This window comes from Onychostoma macrolepis, chromosome 05 (genome assembly GCF_012432095.1).
Source record: "Onychostoma macrolepis isolate SWU-2019 chromosome 05, ASM1243209v1, whole genome shotgun sequence".
Lineage (NCBI taxonomy): Eukaryota > Metazoa > Chordata > Actinopteri > Cypriniformes > Cyprinidae > Onychostoma > Onychostoma macrolepis.
Window position 1 is genome coordinate 23,806,172 of NC_081159.1, and position 27,439 is coordinate 23,833,610.

The 27,439-nt window shown below is 37.5% G+C and overlaps 3 protein-coding genes across 3 annotated transcripts; 2 read left to right on the top strand and 1 right to left on the bottom strand.

Moving 5' to 3' along the window:
- Positions 1 to 445: 445 nt before the first annotated feature.
- eif4a1b (eukaryotic translation initiation factor 4A1B) lies at positions 446 to 9,875 on the top strand. Its single transcript, XM_058776877.1, has 11 exons — positions 446 to 551; positions 1,316 to 1,364; positions 1,711 to 1,843; positions 2,431 to 2,570; positions 2,847 to 3,015; positions 5,504 to 5,613; positions 5,922 to 6,065; positions 6,247 to 6,384; positions 7,628 to 7,717; positions 9,033 to 9,112; positions 9,226 to 9,875. Exons 1-11 carry the CDS (start codon positions 529 to 531, stop codon positions 9,368 to 9,370), a joined length of 1,221 nt encoding a protein of 406 aa, XP_058632860.1. The 5' UTR covers positions 446 to 528; the 3' UTR covers positions 9,371 to 9,875.
- Positions 9,876 to 14,643: 4,768 nt separating this feature from the next.
- sox19a (SRY-box transcription factor 19a) lies at positions 14,644 to 16,956 on the top strand. Its single transcript, XM_058776907.1, has 2 exons — positions 14,644 to 15,609; positions 15,715 to 16,956. Exons 1-2 carry the CDS (start codon positions 14,966 to 14,968, stop codon positions 15,959 to 15,961), a joined length of 891 nt encoding a protein of 296 aa, XP_058632890.1. The 5' UTR covers positions 14,644 to 14,965; the 3' UTR covers positions 15,962 to 16,956.
- Positions 16,957 to 23,948: 6,992 nt separating this feature from the next.
- mpdu1a (mannose-P-dolichol utilization defect 1a) lies at positions 23,949 to 27,439 on the bottom strand. Its single transcript, XM_058776909.1, has 9 exons — positions 27,121 to 27,439; positions 26,738 to 26,898; positions 26,436 to 26,501; positions 26,185 to 26,317; positions 26,018 to 26,103; positions 25,796 to 25,914; positions 25,582 to 25,692; positions 24,684 to 24,817; positions 23,949 to 24,114 (listed from the first exon to the last, which is right to left on the bottom strand). The coding sequence occupies exons 2-8, from the start codon at positions 26,847 to 26,849 to the stop codon at positions 24,689 to 24,691; spliced, it is 756 nt and encodes a 251-aa protein (XP_058632892.1). The 5' UTR covers positions 26,850 to 26,898; positions 27,121 to 27,439; the 3' UTR covers positions 23,949 to 24,114; positions 24,684 to 24,688.

Consider the following 27,439-nt stretch of genomic DNA (forward strand, 5'->3'; position numbering starts at 1 on the left):
ATAAATTAAAAAGGCGATAACAATAACACTTCTTAAAAGATATTTATGCTTAATGCTTAATTACAGGGGAAACTGTCAAATTACATACTTATATTTAAAGGTCGGTAAAATTGCAATCTGGATCATGGAGATTAAGTGTGAATTTCTAGTTACTGTGAAATTTAGCATACAAAATAAATATGTCAACAACAAAACCAAGTGTTTCTGTGTAATAGCAAACTTCTCGTTCACAGTGCTCAATACACAATGACCATACCTGGAAATCTATGGACGCCGATCTACGCCACTGTAGGCCAAGCGAATGATATTTTGAGGTTTAGCTTCGGTCCAATTACATGTAAGCTAGGGCAGGAGTGACGTGACAGAGGCGGCTACCATTTGTTGAGTGACGTCTGTATTATCCAATGAGAATATGCGAAGGGCGGGCCATATTCTGACTGATGGTCGAATGCTGCAATCACAATTTTAGTAAGAAACCCGTGTTAAACTATATAAAACATTTTCGCGGTGTGCTCGCCCTTTGTGATAATGTCGGCAGAATATGAAGGGAGGTAGGGCAGACGGAATTTAACGATCGTAACGTATTTGTTTGTGAATTAAAAATCATATGCATACATGTTGTCAGTCGATAAAGTAATCCCGCTTCTAGATGCGGTTGAAAGTAGCTCGTGGTTGCTGATCTTGAATGTCGTAAATGAGTAGTAAAACCCCACTGGTGTTAGCATATGAGCGCTTAGCAGCCAGGCCTGCTGGAGGTTATTGACGTTGACGTTGAACGATCTCTCCTGTTCGAGCGGCTCAAAATTATGATTTAGATCGCGAACGATTTGTTGTTATATGAAGTTAACGTGTTCAATCCAATCGATTTAAACTACTTGACACATAACCCATTAGTGGCCCCGAGTAAAGCTTGTTTTTCTTCCATTCATTCATTCATTAATTTTGCTCAGTTACTTAAAAGTGTTCTGCTGATTTTCTCTGTTAAATACATTTTCTGTATAAAACTGTATATGGAAACCGATTTACAGTTATTAATTTAATGTCAAATTGCCTTAAAATAGTAGATGAAATCTGTTTTGTTTTCTTATTTGTTTGACAGTCATAATATATGACATCTTTATAGAATATTAGTGCATAACGTCTATATAAAGAATATTAGTGTATAATGTGCTCATTTATTCCTGTAATATGTTACATTGCCCTGTTGACCTTACAGTGCTGTTTTTCTGCTATTGCAGCATAGTTTCCATTGATAAATCAATACAATATCTATCTGTCTGTCATGAATAACTGTATGGTGCTAATTCTTTTGCAGACCTAGAGACAATGGCCCCGAGGGCATGGAGCCAGATGGAGTCATTGAAGTGAGTTCATAACAATTTTTCACAATTAACTATTTTACATACACACTGTGTGTATGTGTGATATATATATATATATATATATATATATATATTTCCCCTGCATGTCTCTCTTGGCACAGCTGTGAGAAGCAGGTTGGCACTGAATGTGCTGTCAGTTGTTTTCACTGTCTTGTCCTCACTGTGGGGGTCAGCAATTCCCTGCCAACCTGTTATCCTTTATGCATAATACATTGAGTGACAAATAGCAAATCCTTTCTTTTCAGAGCGAGATGGAGTAAAGATTAGCTTGTCTGTGGTCTTCTGTATCTTAATCATCATCTAATTATTCTTTTCCCTGTAATTGCAGAGTAACTGGCATGAGATCGTGGACAGCTTTGATGACATGAACCTGCGTGAGACTCTTCTCAGGGGAATCTATGCTTATGGTTTTGAGAAGCCCTCTGCCATCCAGCAAAGGGCTATTCTCCCTTGTATCAAGGGTAAGATACCTTTAAGTATATATAAGATTGTAATTAGATTGTATTTAAAACTAATTACTGAAGCAGCCCTTATTTATCGGATGCTCTATTATATTTTCACCTTCTCTGAATGAGCTTTTGGGCACATAATACAACTTACAAGTATTGCACACCGGACACGTCACATTCAGTTGAAGATGACAGTCTAAAACAGTTCATCTGTTCACCAAACAGGCAAAAGTTCACTGAACAAAGTTGCGTTGATGAGTTTGTAGTTCAGTGTTAGGGAAAAAAAGACAGAGAAAGTGTGAGCTGAAATATAATATAATGTAATTTAATGGAAAACTATGGGATTGGCACAGCCAGGATTTTCAACTGCCTCTAGAGTCATAGATGGGTGCCACGGACAGGCAACGTGTGGCACCACTGGAGTATATACGCTTCTAGAAAACAGATTTAAAGACTGGCACAACAGGGGTATGTGCTTTTTGTCTGTTTTGAGACCCCTCTTTAGGCTGCCATTGCCCATCTTTGCATGCTTGAAGAAGAACACCCTGTTTCTATCAGTTAGAGCTCATTATCTGGCCTTTTGTTTTTCCCCACACTAGGATATGATGTCATTGCACAGGCTCAGTCGGGTACGGGCAAGACTGCCACCTTTGCCATCTCTATCCTGCAGCAGATTGACATAGAGCTAAAAGGTTCTCAGGCCTTGGTTCTGGCACCCACCCGTGAATTGGCTCAGCAGGTTAGTGCCGTCTCTGTGCTCACTGCTTTTGGGTACGACTGTATGATGTTTTGGGTACGGGAGAGATTTCAGTTGTGTTTGTGAGTAAATACATTATTATAAAATGGAAGTGCTTACTTGGAAATGGAAAGCTAGTATGTAGTATTGTGTAAAGTAATTTAAAAACCCAGCCAAAACAGAGGCGCACTTGCCATCAATGCAAATACAGACCTTTGTGCTTTTTGTGATAAAAATGTCTTGAAGTTGCATAACTCTTGATTTTCTTTGTCCATACAGATCCAGAAAGTGATTCTGGCTCTTGGAGACTATATGGGTGCGACGTGCCATGCCTGCATCGGTGGGACTAATGTGCGCAATGAGGTCCAAAAGCTGCAGGCAGAGGCACCGCATATTGTAGTGGGAACCCCAGGTCGTGTCTACGACATGCTTAATCGAAAGTTCCTCTGTGAGTACTCAGTATTGTGAGAGATCTAGTGCTGGGATTCACAAAAAAGTTCTAAGAATAATTTATTTTATAACTTAACAGTAAAGTTAAGATTTTTTTAAACAGATTTCTTAAACATTTTCTTATCTTTTTTCTTTTCTTCTTCTTTTTTTTTTTACTCAAAATTCCTGAAAAGAATGTTCCTAATAATCCTCTTAAAGTTATTATAACCTCCAACTTGTCTTAAAAGCTAGGATGTTTAATTGAACTGTGTTGTTAAAATATAGATCAATAATGTAATGCTTAATATTTTTATACCTAGTGTTTTATTAATGTGAACGATGATCTGTCATGATTATGCATGACATGACTTTTTGCTGAATTCGGAGTTAAGTAACTACTAAGCAAAATGTATTTAAAGCATCAGTCCGTAAGTTTTGCCTCTTTGTCGCCATCTCTGTTTGAAAACCTGGAATTACAGCCGTGTGCGAAATTATCTTGCTTGCGTGGGCTGTGCTCCGGCACGGCTTCAGTGCGGATGAATCTAAAGTTTTGAGGTGAATGTGTAGCTGTACTTCACAATCACAGATTCTAGCCTACGTCTTGGAATATATGACCCAAATAACAATTTTCACCTTATATTGTCAATTGAACAAGCAAGTAACAAGTCTGCCATGTTTGTTCTGCCCAACTGAGGAAAAAAGCATTACCATAAATCACACTACCAATGGTGATTAAATCTAACGATCGGTTGGCTCATCACATCTAATCGTGCATATTATTATTATTATTGTTATACTTTATTCTCAAATTATTAATGTTAACAACATCAGTGTTGCATGACTGTGAGTATAGTGTGCATCAACGTGTAGATTTCAATTTCTGTGCAGTCTAATCTCTAATTGTCATACCATTCGAATTTCATATTAAAGGGGCCATTGGATGCAAAATTCACTTTACAAGTTGTTTGAACATAAATGTGTGTTGGAAGTGTGTGTTTTTTTTAAATCCCTATTTTAAAATCCCCTTTCTCAAATCAGGCTGTTCTGTACAGGCCCCTCCCACAATAGTTGATTGACAAGCCGTCTTTCCTTAGACCCGCCCTGAGTGAGCTGAGTGAACTGAGTGAGCTGTAAACAGTCTGACCGCCATTGTGTCGACTCCGGTGCAGGGGAAGACAAGATGTCTCAGATTAAACGATTGAGATGCTTTGTTGTTGGATGTAATAATGAGCAGTCATCATTTACTCCCAACATCTGAGCCGCTGAAGATGCAGAGGATTAAGGTTACTTTCGTTTTGAAGGGAATGCGCCAATCCCTGATCTGCCTAAATGCGTCTGTTTGCGCGAATCATTCGTGATCCAGCTTCATCTACAGTGGTACATGAGCGGTGGCCATCTACAGAAGAAGTGAGTATAAGGGTTTTTTATGAATCTTTGCAAATCGCCTTTCTTAATAATGTGCTAGTTAGCCACATAGACATAATAAAAAAAAGTATTTATTATGTCTATGGTTAGCCAGTTTCGCGGCTGAAGTTTACAGTCTGCAAGTCACTCCATGGAAGAGAGGGGCGGGGTCAGCAGAGTCATTAACATTTAAAGCAACACGGACTAAAAAAATGGCTTGCTGAAAACAGAGCTGATTTTGACAGGGTAAAAAGTGTTTTTTACACAACCATTGAGAAATCTTAACCAAAGTATGTTATAGACTCTTCATTAAGACCCTAAAGAATCATATCAACTTGTGGAAAATGGGCATCCGATGACCCCTTTAAGAAATTCTTTTAACCCAAAAAGCAAACTATGTTCCCTTCGAACGGGTTTTCTTTAAAATACAAATCTTGTGTAATGCCAGGCTGTCTGTAACCAGAATCAAATTTAAAATTGGAATATAATTTAATTTCATTCACTTTTCATAAACACACAATCCTTTCTGAATTGCAATCCGCCATCAGAATGATAATTTAATTATTCTAGCTGCTGTGAGAAAAGGCTAACGATCCACCATCTGCAGGATCCTCACATGCGATAGCCTAGTAGCCTTCTTTATGTTTACAGACGTGACGTAATGACGCAGTGCCATGCTCGAATTTCCCACGAAAACCTACTCGTACCACTCAAATTAGAAAACATTATTATAAGCTTACCGTTGTGAATCGGGCTAAAGTAAGGTGATAGTTTTGAACACTGGCTCGTTATGTACTTGCTCAGATATCGACTTTGGATCATTTTTAACCAAAAAAAGTTACGGACTGCAGCTTTAAGTATAAAAATTTTTAATTTGATAATTACATCATTACGTCATTTTATAACTGTATAATTATATCATTTTTTTCATCATGTCTTCCTAAAGCTGTTTTTAAGAAAATATTTGAGAACTTTATTAGAATTTTTGAAGAACTTCACTTAAATATATCTTGTGAATCCAGACCTTGTTTATTTATTTTATTGCATGTTATTTTTGTGTTATGTCATTTACTCTAATCTTTTTGTGTTAACCCCTCTTCTAGCTTCTAAGTACATTAAAATGTTTGTGCTGGATGAAGCGGATGAGATGCTGAGTCGTGGTTTCAAGGACCAGATCTACGAGATTTTCCAGAAACTCACTACTAGCATACAGGTTAGGCTGTGAAACGGACTGAATTTCCTGTATGGGCTGTTACCAGGCTGAATATTTCCCAAGCTTAATTGCATTAGTGTATATTAGAATATGCTTTTGCCAAAGCAGAAACAAGAACAAACAAACACAAATGGCATTGAAATCTGGATTTTTGTTGCTTCTGTTGAGTCCACATCAGTTCCATTAATACCAGTAACAATAGCTTTTTAGGAGACCCAGCTTTGTTTAAGGGGTCATATCATGTGCTTATGTGTTTGTTTATAAATGCGAGTAGGCCTCGGCATGTTGTTGCGCCGTCTTTCCTCCAGGTGGTGCTGCTGTCAGCCACCATGCCTGCGGAGGTGCTGGATGTCACTACCAAGTTTATGCGAGAACCAGTGCGTATCCTGGTGAAGAAAGAGGAGCTCACCCTTGAGGGTATTCGTCAGTTCTACATCAACGTTGAAAAAGAGGTACAGTGCTGACAACTGTCCGATCTTGCGGTGCTTTTATGCAAAGCGATAATAGCAGAAATGCATGAATTACATTCAGAATTTATCAGAGTTTTTAAAAGGACACGAGTGTTCATATGCATTGATTTTGACTAATGGCTGTTAACAGGTCATCGTGTTGGTTTGTATGTGTTTTTGTCAGGAATGGAAGCTGGACACTCTGTGTGATCTCTACGAGACTCTGACCATCACTCAGGCGGTGATCTTCATTAACACACGCCGGAAAGTAGACTGGCTCACAGAGAAGATGCATGCCAGGGACTTCACTGTCTCAGCTCTGGTAAATACTTAAAGTGCCACACCGCAACTATAACTGGAACCAGTATCGTTGGGATCACTATCAGAGAGAGAGAGAGATGTATATATTTATTTATTTTCTTATTTTTAATTTTTGATTGTCGATTTTGATTGTTTTAATAAGTAAACCATTTTGGTTCCCGCTGACTTCCATCGTTCAAACAAACAATACCGAAACCAAAACTGTTTGGTTATCAACATTCTTCAAAATATCATATTTTGTATTCCACAGAAGAAAGTGTGTTCAGCAGAAAAGGCATATAATGCATAACAGATTTGAAACGACATGACAATGAGTAAAAGACAAAATTTTCATTTTTGGGTGAATTATCGCTTTAAATGTATTAATTTATTTATTTAAAGTACCCCTATTATACCATTTTTAAGGCTCCTAATATTGTTTTGGTAGTCTCCTACAATAGGTTTACATGCTGCAAGGTGAAAAAACGCTTTTGTTTTCTCAAAATATGCGTTTAATATCACCTCATTTTCCAGCGTTCGAAGCAGTTCTAAGATTCAGTCTTTCTAAACCCCTCCTTTCCGTGAGCCTACTCTGCTCTGATTGGTCAGATGGCCCAGTCTGTTGTGATTGGTCTACCGCGTACAGTGCGTCAGAAACGATAGGCCCATTGCCATAGTTCTGTAATTTGAACGCTCAATGGAAATACAAGCATCTATTATTTATCATATAAATGGTAAGTGAGAGCCGCTGGTCCAAATAAACTAGGTACTGAACCATCTTTCAAGGGCAAGCGTTTTGTGTATCCCGCGCTGAACTCCCCGAGATTAGAGAAGCAGTCGTCAGTAAAATGACGTTTTTGCGGCCGGCCAATGTAGAACACAGCAAATGTGTTACCCCGTGACGTGTAGCCATCATGGAAGTGGGAATCGAATTACTAACGACTCTTTAAGGCTGTATAGAGTCGATTCTTTATTTTGGGAGACAACTTTATTTATCGTGCACTTTCGGATTTACAACTTTGCAGATCGTTTACATTCACATACAGCTACATTACACACTGCATGAAAGGCAATATTGGAAATGGCATAATAGGGGCACTTTAACTTTTGCGCTGTGCATTTTTGTATTCATTCTACACACTGATGGTCTGATATGTGCTCCTATATATAATTTTCTGTCTAATGAATACTTTAAATGTAAATGTGAATAATGAATTATATAGTGTGCTGTGTGGTAATCAGGCAATGTGTGTTATATTTGTCAGCATGGAGACATGGACCAAAAGGACCGTGACCTGATTATGAGGGAGTTTCGCTCTGGTTCTAGCCGTGTCCTTATTACCACAGATCTGCTGGTGAGCAAATACATCAGTGTTCTCCTAATGGAATGAATTCTATTAAAATCGGGTTCATATAGCAGATGAGGTTGCCAGACTTCCCTGACTCCTTAGTACCCTCTAGTGCTTTGGGGTAATTATAGTATCTGGAATAAAAAATAGTGTGTATCCTGCTATGGATGGGTCATTCTGTCCTTCCCCATAGCTTTATCAAGCTGCACACGACAAAAAAAAAGTTAAATATAAATAAAATTTAAAATTAAGTTAAAATTAATAATACATTCTCAAGTCTTAAGACAATTAAGTGTGGGGGCCCCACAAGGATGTGTACTGTCACCATTATTGTACTCTGTGTACACTAATGATTGTGTTTCACATTGTAAATCAGTGCAAATTTTTAAGTTTGCAGATGATACTACATTGATTGGTTTAATAACAGATAATAATGAATCAGACTATAGAAGGGAGGCGTCTACACTGTTTGAATGGAGTTGTACTCATAATCTGAAGTTGAATGTCCTAAAAACAAAGGAAATGGTGTTTGATTTCCGACGGAGGAAAAATGCTGTCTTGCCATTGACTATTAATGGTCAGGACATTGAAAATGTTCAATGTTTAAAGTTTCCCGGGACTACCATCTCTGCAACATTAAAGTGGGACGACAACCTAAGAGGCATTGTGAAAAAATCCCATCAAAGGCTTTTTTTTCTTAAGACAGCTTAAAAAGTTTGGTGTATCTAAAGTCGGTATGTTAAATTTTTATAGAGCTGTGATTGAAAGCGTGCTGACTTTCTCACTTATAGTATGGTTTGGTAGCTCCACAGTACAGCAGAAAAGTCAGATTTGTAATATCACTCGGGCTGCTTCAAAAATGATCGGTTGTGATCTTCCCACTATTGATGAGATCTTTGTCTCACGTTTGCAGAAAAAAGGTTTAACAATCCTGAAAGACCCCTTACATCCAGCCAGACACCTCTTTACGCCTCTTCCTTCAGGCAAATGCCTTAGAGCAATTAAAACTAAGTCTACACGTTTTCTGAACGGTACTTATTGTAGGATTGTTCATGCTCTTAATTCCTCTGGTATCTATGCATCCGCATTTCGCTCCTTATAATTGATAGGACATATATGTATAGTTGGATTTATGTATGTGTATGTATTTAATGTATGTTATCATTGTTGATGAGCTCACCAAGCAAATTCCAAACAACTAGGGTGTTTGGAAATAAATAAATAAATGCTAGCAATTGTAAGATATAGTAAGTGAGCCTTTGATATTGGAATTGAAAAATACTGGGAATAAAAAAGAAAATGTCTTTCATCTCATTCATAGGCCAGAGGTATTGATGTGCAGCAGGTGTCTTTGGTGATCAACTATGACTTGCCAACTAACCGCGAGAATTACATTCATAGGTTTGTGTTTGGTACACCATTCTAACCTTGAGCTTGACTTAAGCAAATTCATTATTTTCAATGCTGTTTTATTATTTCTAATGATACATTTTCGTCGTCTTTTATACTCTTAGGATTGGTAGAGGAGGCCGTTTTGGCAGGAAAGGTGTAGCCATCAACATGGTGACAGAAGATGACAAGCGTACTCTGCGGGACATCGAGACCTTCTACAACACTACCGTAGAAGAGATGCCCATGAATGTGGCCGACTTGATCTAGAGATTTCTTTGACCTGATCTAGAGACACCCCCTTCTTCACATCTCCACAATCGCTCTCTTTATTTTCTAGTTTAAGCACACAGGGAACGTGCAACTCCCTGCGCTTCCACAGTTGCAAATTAGTCACTTCATTTTACCCAAAACTGATCAAATTTGATCAATCTCAAATGCTGAATGTACATCACTTTATCTCCATCAACTTTCATAATAAACATAGAAATATGGGCTCAGCCATCTTCTCTTATGGAGAACAGTAGCATGTTCTGTCACTCTGCTCTTGATTAGTCTTCCTGGGCTCGTTTTTTTTTTTTTTTGGGAATCATCAGATTTTTTTGGAGGGGTAATTGGACTACAGTTACTGGTTTCCAGCTTCTGTGCATTGGCTTGTGCATTGACATGTTTCTTTGAGCACACCTCATGCTGCTGATATATTTGGGCCATGTGGTAAAAGTGCTAGCTTTTAATATGACATGAAAAGCATTGAATTTTATTCTTTTTTTTTTTTCAGATCAAACTACTCGTTGCTGTACTGTTTGCTGTAAAACTTCTTACAGATCTATTTAATCACCCTTATACAGTATATGATGTAAGATGTATTGTGGGCTTCCTGAATTGAGATGTTTGGAAGTCCTTACATAGATGAATTTTGACTGAAGGTGGTACAAAAATGTGATGGAGAAAAAAAATCATATTCCAACTTTTTTTTTTTTTTTTTTACATAAGTTATTTTGCAAGTGTTTTTTGGAGGAGGGGGTAAATTTCAATAAAGCTACAGCCTAACTCGTCAAAATGTTTCCTTTTTCTTGTTGTTAAATGGTTTGCAAGTTTGGTTATGCTGATTGCCTTTTTTCTTTTTGCAGGTTCAAGTTCTTAAAATGTTGGATGATTACAGAAATATTCAGTTTTTCTTTTTTTTTGGGGGGGTGCTAATGTAATGAATCTACATTGGAATCTGTACAAATTAAAAGTTATGTGTTTACTTTACAGTCTTATTTTAATGAACCCCTAAACCTTTCGTTATTCTATCCAGCTTAAAAAACATTTAAAGGATTTGAGGTTAAAGACTTTCTTCAACAACATGAATATTTGTTTGTTAATAAATTTACAAGCAGAATCTGCCATGATCTTTTATTGCATGTGAACTTTTCATTCACTGAAAATTGCTCAGATTTTTTACCTAACCAATAGGTGTACAAAAAAGTTTTTTTTATCTAAAAAGATACTGTAATGCCATTGTTCAACACTGGAGGGAGGCTCCACACAGCAGATCTGAACCTTTAGCATTCACGAACAAACAAACTGCAGTAGACCCATAGACCAGAGTTTAAAAAGTATCTGGTTCTGAAGTATAAGGATCAATAGAAATTCTGAGGTCCTGAATTTGTTATACACTTCAACAACAAATCTTTTCTATAACAATTCTTTTTAAACTTTTGTTTTGCATTTTACACGACAAGTAATCAACATGTGGTACATGCATATGCATGAAGGCACATACAAGATGTTTGTTGCAAATGAACTAAAAAATAGCTTATGGCACATTAGGAATCGCACTGCTTTTCAAATCAGCCGTAAACTTTGAACCGAATCTCTCCTCTTCATCACCTTCATCCCCATCGCTATTCCACGGCACCTTACCATCCCCAATGGCCACGCTGCAGTTTCTCGCACAGCGTAGGTGGCCTCGCCGCCTCCCCACCCCCCTTCCGTGGCCATAGTGTTTGTGAGGCATGGTGATTTTGCAAGTGGGAGGCTCGTAAAGGCCTGGCTGGACTACTGGGCAGTGTGATGGATGGAGGGAAGGCCGCAGACTCCATTTACATGAGAACAGAAGCCGGAGAGTGGCTGAATAGAGGGGCTTTCAATCTGCTTGTCATTGAAAAAGCTTAAGAACTTTCTCCAGCGACTAACCAACCCCCCTGCTCCTCCGCGCTCTCTCCCTCTTACTTTCTTCTTTCTTCTCGACCCCCTTTTTCCCCCCTCGCTGTCTCTCAAGCTTTTCTTCCACCACCGTCCTCCTCCCCTCCCTCTGTCCATCGCTCTTTCTTTTCGCTCGAAGCCCCCCTCCCTACTTCATTTTTTCCTCTCTCTTTTATCTCCGACCATCCAATCTGTCATTCTGGATCTCTGCGTCTCTCGCATGTATGATGTTTGGCTTCTTTCAGGCTTTCTCTGGACTCTCCGGCTCTCTCACGAGGCCCCCACTTAAATTTTGATTTGATTGTCGACACAACACCAGGAGACATCAATGTGTTTCCTCTCTTTATTCTCCTGCTCTTGCTTATAATGAGACTGATCCCATACATGAGAATGACTCATGGACAATAGCTCCGGCACACTCCATATTCAGCCTCCACATAAAGTAAGGTTAATTGTATAATAAGTGTGTGACAATGACCTGCGACAATGGCTCGAGTCAATATTGACGCCGTACAGTGGGGTTTTGCAGCGTCAGGCCGTGAGCCAGAAGAAAACGGCAGCTCACGTGTCAAGCGTGAGATTTTTTTACATTGCTGCTCTGGTTTGAGGTAATACCACTTGTTGCTCTTCTATGGAATTTCAGTGTGGTAAAATAGGCCTTAGGTTTCAGTCACTCAACGTGTCGCAAAGCCAGAGAAAACATACTAATCCAATAGAAGATTTTGGTTTTACAAGCCACTGTCTAACACCGAGACCATGCATGGCTAGTGCTGGTTAAAATCAACACGTTTTACACCTTACAAATTAGCTTTGCACCATTATATTCTTTCATTTTTCCTCAAAATTGTTTCTACAATGGCACTTGTAGACCACATTCAACAAATTATTATTCAGACTTATATTTTATGTTATAGCAGAGCAGAATCAACGTCATAGAAGAATAATTTTGGTTCCCCCAAAAAACTAGTGTAAAGAAAATGTAAAAAATCTAAAGAGCTATACTTTACTACACTAAACTTTTTTTGTTGTTGTTCAATGGAAAGTTTCCATTGTGGATGTTAAAGGTTCACCGTTGAACCATCAATGCTGGGAAACTAAAACAAAAGAGAGGAGAATAGGGCACTGAAACTGAAGCTGAGGATCTGATGAAAAAATAATGCCTAATTCAAAAGGGGTTTTTCACAATTATTATGCATGTTGTCAATGATTAGATGGGAGAAACAAACAAAAAAAGAGGAGAATAAGTACAGCAAGTTCTCCTTATCCTATTCTCAGAATGCTGAGGATTGGATAAATTTGTTCACTGATGAAAATGTAATGCCATCTACGCTCTTAAAAATAAAGGAGGACATTTTAATAATCTAAAGAACCGTTTTCCCTTTTCCTTTGAATTTGAATGGATGTTAACGTTTTTAGTAGAACTCGAGATGCCAGTAAATAACCTTTTATTTTTAAGAGTGTATTGCAGGTTAATAGTAAACTAGCAACTTTTGTAAGTTATAATACAATGACCTAATGAAGTCATTTTTATAACAGCTTTCTGTGGGCCTTATAGGAACGTTCAGATGATGTGTTAGTACAAGCTAAACTCAGAGGGGGGGAGTTCATTGTCGCACTTCTTACTGATGGTCAGTCGTACTGGCTGTGTTTGGGGATGCAGGGCTCACAATAGAAGTGTGAAGTGATGCCTATAGAAACTAATGTGTATGGATGGCTGGGTGATAAGGAGTAACTACTCACACCTGCGGTCATTAGAGAAGACGACTCACTGGGGTAGAAGACATTCAGCGGCACCATGGAAGATAGCTAAGAGGGAAAAAAGAAGGAAACACACTATACAACTAAAAAAGTGTTGTTGTTTTTTTTGTTGTTGTTTTAAATCAGGAACCTGAAAAATTTTCTTTATGTGATAACATCTAAATCCACTGGTTTTATTCCATGTTTTTAAAGGGGCAGTGCACAATTGCAACAAAACTTTTAAGTAAACTCTATAATTATAATAGGTATGATTATAAACATTATCACTAAAGATTTTTTAACGCATCAACAAAAATATTTTGTATTTTATTTTCATCTTCTTTAATCATGAGGACACCGGCACTGCATTTCCAACATTTCTTGGCATGCTGCTCTCTCCTTCTTTTCAAAATTAGCATGAAATTAGCATATTAGAATGATTTCAGAAGGATCATGTGACACTGAAGACTGGAGTGAGGATGCTTAAAAGTTCAGCTTTGCCATCACAGGAATAAATTACATATCAGAAGTTTTTTTGTTTTGTTTTTGTAATAATATTTCACAGTGTTACTGTTTTACAGTATTTTGATCAAATAAATGCAACCATGGAGAGTATAAGATACTTCTTTCAAAAGCATAAACAAACTATTGACCAGTATTGTACATATACACAAACAGAGAAAAAGATGTGAGATTTTAGTGAACATTCCTCATTAAAAAGTTTTATTAATGTGTCTTTATGTATCAACTCTGTTATAATCATAACACCACTTAGTAAAATGATGTAGAAATCCACAATTAAAAAACGTTGTCATGATAACAACATCATCCTTTCACAATGTGAATTCTTTAAATAGAAGTAAATGTCTCCAGCATGTTTGTAATCACTTTTTTTTTGTTGTATTTTGTGGTGTTGGTCAGTAGGGAACAATCTTAAATAAGACAATTTTACTAAAAAAACATTTTTAAAAAGCATACTGTAGTGTCATGACCTTCAACGCAAAGCTAGTAATGGTTAAATAAGCTACAAAACAGTCAATCCTGTTACTTTTTAAATTTATTTTTCAAAAGCAATATATTAAAAGCTTTATATGGCGTAACGCAATATTTAAGGATATTTTGTCTTATAACATAGGCCTATTTATACCAATGAAACTTCCTTTAAAAATCACCTATTAAAAATATAGAAAAGGCATCCATTTTGTGCAATAAAACAAATGAACATGATTGTCTAAAAGTTGCCTTTTCATCAGGTAACAAGTGTGTAAGTATAAATACATGATTTTGTGTTGGTCAGAAATGTAAAAGTAAAAAAATTGAGTATTTTAGAATTTTTTTTTTTTCAGTGTTTATTGCAGCTGTGGATAAAGATAAATGCATAGTCCACTTAAATGTGTATTTTTAGAAGAACAATTTTAAACTAATAAACTACATGCACTTGATTTTTTGAGAATGAACTATGGCCACTGTGAAACATTGTAAAATCCGTTTAAAGAGTTGCAGGTGAAGACAGAAACTCTTCTCCCCAAAACTGAATCCTCCTCCTGCTCTTGGCCTCTCCACAATCACCGCACCCCTTCTTTAGTGATGCTAATGTGGAGAGAAAGAAAGCAGCTGGAGGCGGACAGTGATGAAATTCTATTATCACTCAAGCACTGAAAGAGTCGCTGGCAGGACGCACAGAGAGTTCAGCTCGGACCTGTTTCGCTTTTAAGGCAAACTAACGTCATTTCAGAACTTGTTGATAGTCTTTAGGCGTTTACAAACACTTTGGCTGTAGCTACAATCAGCTCGCTCTCGTCTTTTGGACTTATGTGTCCAGAGCGCAACGCGTAGACATTCACCTTCGCGGACACTGAAAGTCAGTGGATTTGATTTTAAGTTAGTCAGTAGTTTACGGTGATACTTCAGTATCACCACTAACCTCTGTGGTCAGCCATGTACAGCATGCTGGAACACGACATGAAATCCGCCGTGCCACCGACGCACCAAAGCGCGCAGGGAATGACCCAGCTGAACGGTGGAGTGACGCACGGAGCCGCTAAACCGGCTGTCAACAACCTACAACAGAGTAGCGATCCTATGGACAAAGTTAAGAGGCCCATGAACGCGTTTATGGTTTGGTCTCGGGGTCAGAGGCGCAAAATGGCACAGGAGAACCCCAAGATGCACAACTCTGAGATCAGCAAGCGCCTGGGCGCCGAGTGGAAGCTGCTGACGGACGCGGAGAAACGCCCGTTTATTGACGAGGCCAAGCGGCTCCGCGCACTGCACATGAAGGAATACCCAGATTACAAATACAAACCCCGACGCAAGACGAAACCCGTGCTGAAGAAGGACAACCCGGCTGCTAAGTATCCCCTATCAGCCGGCAACTTGCTGGCGGCAGCCGCGGCTCAGGGATCAGGTGGAAGCCCGCGGATGGACAGCTATGGCTGGGGTCACACAGGTGGCTACACTGGCATGCAGACGGATGCGCTGGGCTACAGTCAGCAGCTGCACCGCTACGATCTGTCCGCCCTCCAGTATCCATCCGCCATGGCCACCGCACAGACTTACATGAATGGTGCCAACTCCTACAGGTAAGTTTAGAATTCCTCTTACAGTCAGATATTTGCATGTTCACCAAATGACATGCACACTTTAGTTTTGCATGGTCTTTAAAAGTTTTCTTTTGTTCTCTCCAGCCCCATGTCCTACAGCAGCACTCCCCAGCAGCCCAGCCCGGTCATGTCCATGGTGAAACCAGACCAGGTGTCTCACTCTCCCACCGGAGCCCACAGCCACCAGCGGGGTCCTTTACAAGGAGACCTGAGGGACATGATTAGCATGTATATCCCAGGTGGAGACACCACAGACAGTGGAGCACAGAGGGGCTATTCCAACATCCAACAGCATTACCTCACCGGTACAGCACCTCTCACTCACATCTGATCAGGAAACTGTTATTACACCTTCCTGTTTCGGGTCTGGAGGCCCACCGATGTTGGTTGTAGATGTGTGAACATTAACTTGATATGTAAAAAAGGATGAGGGTGTGTGGACACATGGCCGAACTGGAATCCCAAGGCAGCTGGACTTCTGGCCTTGTTGAAGTGCCTCAGATTATTGTGTGGAATGTGTCACCCCTTTCTGTCACCTTTTTTTCTTTTTTTTTTTTTTTGAGGTCCATGTCTTTGTTTTCTGCATAATGTTTGATGATTATGTCATTGGGGCCTGGTGCACTGTTGTTGGAATCGCTCATGGTAGTAACACGGCACATTTAATTTTTTTGTAATCGACTAGCCAAATGGTTGATTACTGCTTATTATTTGCATAGTCAACCAGCTAGTTTAATATCTCACCGACTACTGACTTTAAAGGCATGGCTGTAAATGCTAAACAGGGAAAGAAGGGAACGGAGCACACATTCCCTCAGTCGCTGCTTGTCCTGATGATCGAAACACCTCAAGATGAATCTCCCAAGTTTTACTTTTAAGCTTTCATACCATAAGACTTTGTAACATTGTGCTGCTCTTCATTGTTTTAGGTAATGCAAAAATATGAAATGCACAACGGTTTAGACATTTTTGTTAGTGTAGATATATGCCCTGAGCTTCAACAGATTTTTGTCGCATTAAAAAGTGAAAATGAAATAGAGATCCCGCTTAGAGGGATTTGACTGTATTTTCTATTAAAAAAAAGAACAATTAATTCTCAACTCCTTTGAGAAATAGAACATTGTGAATAGAAGTGTTTTTTGTGTAAAAAAAAAAGGGAGAGTCAAAACGTTTTGAATAATGTTCATTAAAAACGAAAACTTTATGAGCTTGTTAAAAGACTGTTTGACTGAGAATGTATTGTTGTGAAATGTTTTTTTTTTTTTTTTACTTTTAAGCCCTTATAGTAAGGGTTAATAATCTTGTACGTGACTTGACAACCTTGATAGAAAAACAACAAAAAAATGTAATAAAGTATTTTATTATTTTTGTACACTGGTCTTTCTTTGTTCTTATATTGATATATGAAAACCAGACTACTTTTCTTAATTTTACAACTGAAATACAATGTCATGCCAATCCGTAAATGTGATATTCAGCATGCTTTAATAGACAAAATAAACAGATAAATAAAAATAAATAATCAATGGAAATAAACAAGATATCCCCTAGTAATAGCTCTCTTCAAAACGATTATTTTCTTATCTAAACAGGTTTGTTGCAATAGGCCCCAAAAATGTCTTTGTACTGGTTGGCCTATTATGGTTAGCATTTTAACTCATTTTAACATCTGTTCTTTTCCTCGTGCACGGATTTGACAAATTCAGTTACATTCAAACACACTTTACATTGTGACGTTCATAAGTAGCAAATGCTGGAAAGCAAGTAGCCCAAGCCTCAAGTTTGTTTAATGATAACATGACAGGTGTTGCTTTTCTCCGGCGCCACAACCTACACACTTTCACGAATTAGACGATAATCTGGTAAATGCAAGACAGCCCAGCCCAAACACATCGGCTTTTATTGCGAAATTGCTGAAACGAGCTTTTTCCAATGGTTAATCAAAACCCATATGGATCCGCTTCATAAGGCAGCCCATTTAAAAGCGACCAGACTCGTTTAATTCATCGTTAATACGATATCGGGCTTATGGTCTCGATATTAACGCATTTAAGTCGATATGACTAATATTATAATTAGCTAAAACGCACCAAATTAAGCAAGTAAAAGGAACAATGAGTGCAGAGGACACTGATTTGGGAGGGACAGGGTCTTGGTTTTGGCGAGTGCTGAGGAGACATCTGACCTCCGTCACCTAACCCCGAGAAGAAAGTGGACATCGATTAAAACTGATAAAAGTTAGGAGGATCAAAACACAGAGGTCGGAAGAATATCCCTCCCTTTCTCTCGCTTTTTTCATACTTTGCCCGCTTTTTCCAGGAGAGAAAGCGAGTGGCTGCCCAGGCCGTAATTGGCCGTTTCGAGGCTCATTGTCCTGCGCTTTTGAGCACGCAGGTGCGCGCAGTAAAAGCGCGCGGTTCTCAGCGCCTCTTATGCTCGCCTTTGTTCTCCTTTCTCTCGCTCTCCTACCGGGCAGAAAATTAGCGTTGCATTGAGTGCCTCGTCTCCCCTCTCTCAGCAGTCCCGAGCTTAACCCGCTCGCTGCTCCCCGCTATTCTCATGGTAATGGTGCAGTCAGGACCGGCTAATCGGGGGTGGAGGGGAGGGGAGGACTGGGGGGATATGCCAAGGAAGAGTTTTGAAAGGGGGATGGGAGTTATAAACACTCACGCATATGACGACAAATATAGTCCGCCGGACTCATAAATGCTGTTGCAGGAAGCTGTGCACAGAGAAGGAAGTCAATAACAACTGTTTCGAACGCTTTTTATAGGCAGAATATCTTTTGAAAAGGGTGGAAAGGATTTCCTGTTCTTTTTTTTCTTTTTTTTTTAGCTTATTCTGTCACGAACATGTGCATTAAAATTGCATTGATATTTTCTGTATTTAAAAAGTGTGTATGTGGTGTAACTGTCCAGAGATAAAAAAGAAAAAGGGTCTAGACATAATAATAATACGGACCAGTCCTAATTTAAAACACTAATCTGCCAAATCAAGGTCAGTGTGGCATGTTTAACATACAGGAAGACATTTTGTTGTCATGTGACAAAGAAAAACATAAGACAGAAATGTCTCTTCTAACCTGTCAATAAAAATCATTAATACAAGATATTTTGACCTTCTCACGACTTTCTCACATTTTGTTGAAGTAACCATAAGAAAACGCGTTGGAAATTCATGATATTTGTACAATAAAATAATAAATAAATAAATACTATCTATCTATATTGAAAAATATGTTTGAAAACATCATTTAGTTCTCACTTATGGTGCAAAGAGAGTGTTTAAATACTTTTAATAATACTTTAATGCTTCCCTTTGTTTATTTAATGCAGCCTATTATATGTTCCATATTGTGCAGGTCCAGTAATAGCATGTCAAGTGTATAGGGGAAGGGTGAGAGATACGTGAAGCCATGAAAAACATCATCCACTCATTTAAGATTTGTTTTGCTATTAACATCTTATTTTCAGAATTAATCAGCTGGCAAACTCCAATACTGAGCGAGCTTTGTGTGTGTGTGTGTGTGCGCTGTGTGCATGTGTGGGGGTTCAGTTGAAGGGGGGAGACAGATTTTCTTGCTGAAAGCATAAAATCTCCTAGCAACAAACAGAGGCTTCTACAGGTTGTTCCCAAAGCAACAGCAATCCCCCAAACTAACCCCAAAACTCAACCCCACACCCACCAGAGAGAAGAGAGGGGAAGGGGAAGAAACAGACTCCACAATTTCAGTTCAATAACATTTAAATGTCTGTTGACTCACTCAGACAATTTTAGAAACTTTTCATACACACATACATACATAATCCAATAAAGTTCACAAAGTCTCTCTCTCTCTCTCTCTACATTCATATATATATATATATATATATATTTCTCATGAACCATGAACACAGTCACACACTGTTTAGTCACACTAGACATATACAGTGGATCTGTACACACAAAAAAATATAAACACAATAATTGAAAAAGATGGCTTAAAAGTTTTTTGAATTGATTTTATATCAGTTTTCACACTGTTCACAATCTGAGCAATAATGAGTCAAACCAGTATGTTTTCAGTCATACCTCAAATATTACAAAATGTGCAGCTCTCTTATTTTAGCATCAGAGATACCATTGCAGTTTTTTTGCTTAATTATTTTTTTTATTTTTATATTTTCTGCTATTATTTAAATTTTTAAAGTGTTAATATTTCTGTGTATTTTTGTTGTTTTTATGTTATATATATATAGTTTTTAATATTTTTCAGTTGTAGTTTTAGTTACCTTAGTACTAAATGAAAATGAGAAATGTTTCCTTGGGTACTAGTTGTATTAAAATAAGTTTATATTTTCAGTTAACATTTATTTTTGATTAAAAATGTTTTTTAATGTTTTAGTTTTAGTTATCTATAACCTTGATGTGCAAGTGATTTTACTCAAAGTTATGTACTATATAGCATGACAAAGTTACCATCTACAGTTAAACACGTGTTTTTAACCAACAGGGGTATAAGTTTGGCTCTATATTCATGTTTATGACTCGACGGGACACAGTTGCTATGCTCCAGTTCAGAGCTACAACAGAGAGCAGGACCAACCGCATACTTAACCACTGCTGTCTGCTTGAATGCCACCTAGAACTTTATTATGCTTGACTTACATGCTCAACAAAAACAAAAACAAAAAAGAGAAAAGGAGCGAGAGAGAAGTAGTTCAGGTTTGTCTGTGTGTAAGTCAGTTTATAGGTGTGGTGCTTAATTCGTGGGAGAGAGATATAGCAAACATTTGCCACCAAAGGATTGTACAAGAAAAATGAACCGATGAGTGACAAAAAACCTCAGCTAGTAAGCAGAATATCGTCACAATCGTCTTAATTAACGTCACACAGCTTAACGTGAGTCACCAGAAACATGTAAATAATTTAAACTTTGTTTGAGCGTCAATCATCTCAGTTATAAGGCAAGTACTGATCTATTATCAGCTCAACTTCTGCAGTACAATGACGTTTGTAGAAGAATCACAGACAAAAATCTTAAAATAGATCAATACAAACTAAAATACACCACACAAATAACACAATGTTTCTTCTATTCTGTAAATGTGTAAAATCTTAACTTTCTTCAGATATTATCATTCGACATGCACAATATGGTACATTGTCAGATATTGTTAGATATTACATACTTTTTATCATTATCAATTGATCTCTTATTTAATTGTGCATGCTTATTTCTGACTTTTACATTTAGATTACCTTTGCCATCATCTAATGCTCACTTAATCATTAAAGACTAATAAAATTAATAACACTGTTAAATGTAATCTTTACCTAAATCTCAAAATGAATTTCCATTTCTTCATACAGTAGATTATACTGTTGTAATGCCTAAATCCAAAACAGTGATTTTAGTTGTTAGTGTTATTTTTTTTACTTCACTTAGACAAAATAGTATAAAACTTTAACATCTACCGTTTATCAGTTATCAGCTGTAACACAGAGAGAATATTCATCTTATCTGCATCCCTACTAATCATAGCATTTCTTTAAAAAACCTCACTAAATTTCACTTTTTAAAATTTCACTGTATTTAAATACTGCAAAGAAGTGTGTACAAACACCATAAAAGCCTAGGTCATATTGGCAGGTGCAGTGTTTCAGTTGGCCAGGGAGAGAGACAGCACCAACTGTATGTGGATCAACATGTTTGCTGAAGTTGCTTGATAAACTGGATTTCACTTTTACAACTGAAATGTAGGAATCAGATTCCTATCACTATTTTTATGCTTCCTCTGAACCTAACCTGGTCAGACGGACAAAAACTCAAGAACCGTTGCAGCCATGATGGTTGATGACCTTTCCACACCTTTCTTTTTCTTTTTCTATCTCTTTCTGTATCTTGCCCTCTTTCTCACACACATTTTGTTTGAACATGCAAACAATACGTCATCTTGGGTACTATTTTAAAGTAAGCTCACAGGAGAAACCGAAGAGAAGGAGAGTGTTCGTTTTGACTGCACTGAACAGCAGAGGGATTACAACACTCAGATTGAAGTATTGATCCGCTGCAGCTGTTCTTGCATGGAGGATGAAGAGAGAGAAAGAGATGAAGACAGACACATAGCAATGCTATCTGATTTCTGAGAGAGTGTTTTTCCACTTTCTTCACCTTAAAGCACTTTTGGCCATGTGACTGAAGAAACTAAACTTTTAAACAATTTTCAGACTCTCAGTAGTTTATTAAAATTGTCTACTGACAATGTTATATGTTTATTTTCATATGTAACTAAGGAATTCTGTAGTTTTATCTTAAAGTCATAAACATTTCAACCACAGCATCATCTGACATGATGAAAATGATGTGATGAAAATTACATTTGGTAACACTTTATTTTAAGGTGTCATAATACAGAGTAATTACCTAGTTAAGTACTTAGTAGTAAACGTTGTACTTACATGAAACAAAATGTACTTACCATGTAACTAAGTTATGGAACAGCCTGTACTTACAGTTAGTAATTAATAATTATGTAGATGTAATAGGCAGGTACTGTTACACATGTAACAGACTAAGTCTGTTACACAGCTACTTACGTAACCAAAAGATTGTTACATATGTGTTGCAGACTTTATACAACATAATTATAAATGTAAGTACACAGACATAAGCTACTTTAAATAAAGTGTATCAAGATTGTACTTAAGTGTACTTTGTGTGTATCTATACTGTACACCTTATCCAGCTGCACCATAGTTTGATTTAACCCACCAGTACACAGCTAAAATACATGTAATACCTTTCTAATTATATTAAAATTACAGAATATTACACAGGCATAAGCTTGACTTAGTTACATGGTAAGTACATTTTATTTCATCCAAGAACAACGGCTACTACTAAGTACTTAATTAGGTAATTACTCTGCATTATGACACCTTAAAATAAAGTGTTACCTTACATTTTAAACATTGTTGAATTAAAATGGCTGACTCCTTGCTAATAGTATTTTTATGCAGCCCAATTATACACAATACACACATATACATTACACATTTTGCAAATACAACCCTATTTCAAACTTTCTTTGTATACTTTGTTTTCTTTAGTAAATATGTAAAAAAAAAAAAACTTTATTAGGGACAAAATTGTTGATCATGATGGAAATCACGCCACATCTGAGGGACAGTTATTATTATTGTAGAAATGAATATACATCGCATTTGCTTTTTTAGATGTATGTATTTTTCCCATTGTTTAGAGTATATTAGATTTAAAATGTAGTAATTCATATTTTAGTGTAATTTTTATATTTTAAGACTGAAAGTCTGGGTCTGGGACAATGGTAAAACAATAAAATGTATACAAAAAGCACATGAAATGCTGCAAAAATGAATGCTAAAGCTATGACCAAAGTTCCAATTTTTATTGTAAATTCACAAAGAAAATGTCATAAAAGAAAATATTTAAAATCTGTTTATTCTAAAATAATAATAATAATAAAACATAATCAGTCCCTGGCACATACAAATCCTGACACTGAAGAAACACCCCTATCTAAATGAGGTTTACTTCATCTGCATTCATTCAGAATTTTTATTTGTTCATGTTTGTCCAAATTTCAGAACACCATGAATGACTATCTACAGTCGGATCTGTAGCCACTGGAGTGCGGCCCACACAGATAGAAATACTCACCAAACACCAAGACCACATTCTTCAGATATACAAAAGAACTGCATCAATGGGCTGCTTATCACACACAACCAAACAACACACATCAAAGTGTTCTGATAATACAGACACACAATCGAAATCTGTAGAAGTCGTAAGTATGGAATATATAAGTAAATCACTTTGTTCTTCTACATGATGCTTTCAAGTCCTCACACACGATTTTTTCAGCCCTTCATGGGTAGGGCGAACAAACACACGCACAGTGTTGTGTTTCCACACAGACACGCAGATTAGATCATTATGATGGTAGATTGAGATCAGTCAGACAGGTAGATAAGGAGCGAACCACACGCATGCACACACGCTTTATGACTCAGGTTTCAGCAAGTTTTCATTGCTCCGGAAACACACACAGCCCTGCAGAGAAGACCTCCCACAAAGCAGACAGAGCCAAGACTACACAACCAGACCCAACAAACAAACCACACCACAGCGTCAACACAGCGCCTAAGCAACACCAGGGGACAGGCTGCCTGTCATTTCAATACCTTTAAACTACTTGTTGACTTCACTACTAATCCCCAAAACACTTTCACTCAACATGAGTAAAAGATGGTGTAAAAGGAAACAACCACATGCTTTAATAGAAACATATTTTATTACAGAAAAAGACATCTGAAAATAAATTGTAATGTTTAGAAAAAAAGAAACCACAGTTTAGGACTGAAAAGTGAATTTACAAACATTTCATGAGATGATTGACAACCTCTTTTCCAGGAGTGCAAATGCACATTCTGAGGTGTAAATCCAAGAGAGTCGAAAGATATCTGACCAGGTGACAAAAAGAAAGATAGAAAATCAGTGATATAGTAATAGAGGCAGCATGAACGGTAGAAACTCAATAATACACAATATGATAAAGACTACTCTTCTGCCACCTACTGGTGCTTTATTGGAATATTCACCAGCTATATAAATAACTACTGCCACACTGAGGCTGACTTGTAAATTAACCTTGTGATGTACATTTTCCCAAAATGATAAATACATCCTATTTGTACTGAATTTACCCAAGCAAATGAAATAGTTTGATTACTTTCCACATTCTAGCCAAGTATTCAGACTTCTTTAGCTGAATTAACTCAATATAGATTTAATATCAGTATGAGATGAAACTATGTGCCCATGAGCTAATTTAAGAAAAAATGTGCAAGATGGTTTGTAGTTAAACTGAATTAACTTAATCGAGATCTGGAAATAATCAATAATCAAATAATCACAGACCGTGATTAGTAATGGCTAGATTATTTCCAGATTTCGATTTATCTGACAAAAGGTTGAAAATCACACCTCCAAACGCTCGCATTGAGTGAACATCAAGCAGAGTTTATTTTACCTCTTTTATTCAGCCTTGTCTTTCTCGCTGTTTATCATGCTTTTACTCCAGTACATCAGGACCTGTGCTAGTATCACCACACTGCAACAGCAGGCCACCGCATGCAACTGAGTTGAGAGAGAAAGGCCTGTGTCCTTCAGAAAGAGAGAAATTATGTATATGAAAAGAGAAATGTGAAATGTAAAATGTAATGGGAAATAGTAACACAGCCATATCTTAGCTAAAAATGGCCATCAAACATTTCCATTGTTATTGCTCCCCCAAAAAAGTCATTTAACATCAACATTTTGCGATGACATACCCCAATGTCAGAGCATGTCGTTACACTATGGGGTAAGTTGTCACAAAGGAACCTGTAACTAAACAGCTCTGAACGTCTGCAATAATGTGTTTGTGTACTACCTACAGTACTAGGGACAAATTTGTACCAAGAAGTTGGGCTGTGCAAATAATCGAATGCGATGATAATGCGCATCTTGTCAGTAAAGCCGGTTCTGTGATTAGTAGTAAATTTCCATCACCTGCTTTCAGATGGAGCAGCATTGACTACACAGAGCCGTAGGTCACTGACAAGCTACGCAATATCGCGTTTAAAGCAGGTGATGGAGATTTACTACTAATCACAGAACCGGCTTTACTGACGAGATGCGCATGATCATCGCATTTGATTATTTGCACAGCCCTACCCAGAAGTGATCTAACTCTGAAAAAATTCCAAAACCTAGGGAATGTCCTAATTTGTAAAAACAGCATAATTATAACGTTTTTTTTTTTTTTTTTTAATTGTGAAAATACAGAAAAGGGTTAGTGTGTGTTTGGGTTAGGTTATATTGAAAAAAAAAAAAATGGACATCTATGCAATGTCCCCATTTAGATACCGAAGTAAATGTGTGTGCACCTGCAGGGAACTGAAGATGCGTCCCAGAGAGCCAAGAAAGACCAGGAAAACAGAGAACGCAGACAACTGTCCGGTGTGTCCCCATCTGAAGTTACTTCTTGCCTGGAAAAACTAAACACAAAACATAAAATAAAGTATTTTGTTTTTGTAAAGACACTGTACAGACACACGTTCTCTATACATATTTTTTTGGGGGTACAAAGACCTGTCTCACCCTGCCAGCAATAACCAGCAGCACATTCCACTCATGCAGGGTCCAAACCACTGACACGGGAGTCAAAGGTGAGGCCAAGAGGAACATAAAGCCACAGTATAGAGCAAGAAAACATGCACCTGCATGAAAAATCCCAAACAATCATTCAAACAGGAACATTTACATTACGAAAAAGGACATTTTTCATACAGTTTAAATCTTTCTCTTTTTTCTTTTTCTCACCTTTTATGGTTTTCCCTTGGTAGTGCTGCACAAGCAAAGCCAGGAAAGCAATCTGGATCAATGCAAACAAACTTTCCCCCCAGGCACTGCAGACACACACACAAATTCATGACATATTCCTCTACTGCATATATACAGTATTAGAATTAATGCAAGTGCTGTTTTACCCAATGGGAAATTTTTGAGTGTAGCAGAGAGCTGCATGAGTAGAGATGGCCAATAGCTCCAGAAAAATGGAGGTCAAACACAGTCCATTAGAACATCCAGACCAAAGAACTTTCCAGATCTGAGGGAGTGGAGCTGTGGGATGAAGCAGATCCACACATACTATGAAACACAACTGCACAAGATATAAAGCAGAGAAAACACAATAACTTCAACTTTGAAGGATCTGAAATATGGTAAATAGACTACTTACCAATAACAATTCCCATCAAAATCAATATTCCCATAGTTTTACTTAAGACAATCTTCAGACAGGGAACTAGAGACCAATACAGACAAAAACAGTAAAGACATTCTGTTATGTCTACAAGCACACCTAATAATAGTCAGCTGTGACTGACATTAAACATCATTACAACCAGTCATCTGTAAATTTAATGTGTTAAATGTATTACTCACTGTAAAATTAAATTGTTTTGGAGGACATGCTTTTACAAACCAGGGTATGTTTGAATATATTTGCATATGTTTATTCAAGATAAAGCTGCCTCTCACCGTGCATAAAGTTGAAGTAAAGGAAAAACTGGTCATAACATTTTTCTGGCATGAAGAAAGTTAGCAAAAATTCTTTCAAACGAGGCATATTCCCTTCATCAGACATGTCCATAGTTCATGTATTCCTGTCAGTGGTCGTGTTATCGTGTACCTACGCAAATCTGAAGCACGGAAAATAATGTCAATTAAACTTGTTTCTTGACAACAATAAACAACCAATTACAGGGTTAAACTAACTATTCATTCGAAATTAAATGAGAGACTTTTGGTCGTCTTTTTTCTTACGTCTAAGCAAAACATTTCTGAACTTTAAACCTGTCAAAACACGACTTATTTTGTAAATTCCAGCAAAACTGTCAAAAAACTGTCAAAGCAAGCCTCACCAATGATGTTTAAGTTTTAGAGGGGCGTCTCTGGTAAATCACGGCAACAGCTGTCTCCCGAAATGAGAGCCCCACTTTCCTGGAAATGGTTTAATTAAGGTAAATGATTAAATGAATAAGGTTTTTTTTTAGTTTTCACAAATTAGACGTTTTGTATTTACACAATTTACACAAATGTTTGTCACACGCCTTGCCATCAGAACTGGGGGCGGAGGGATAAAATAGAGGAAAATGTGTTTCTACAGGGGGCGCTCGACGCTCATATAGAAAAACTGTTACTTTATGTCTGAATCGGGCATTATTGTTTTTTATTTTATTA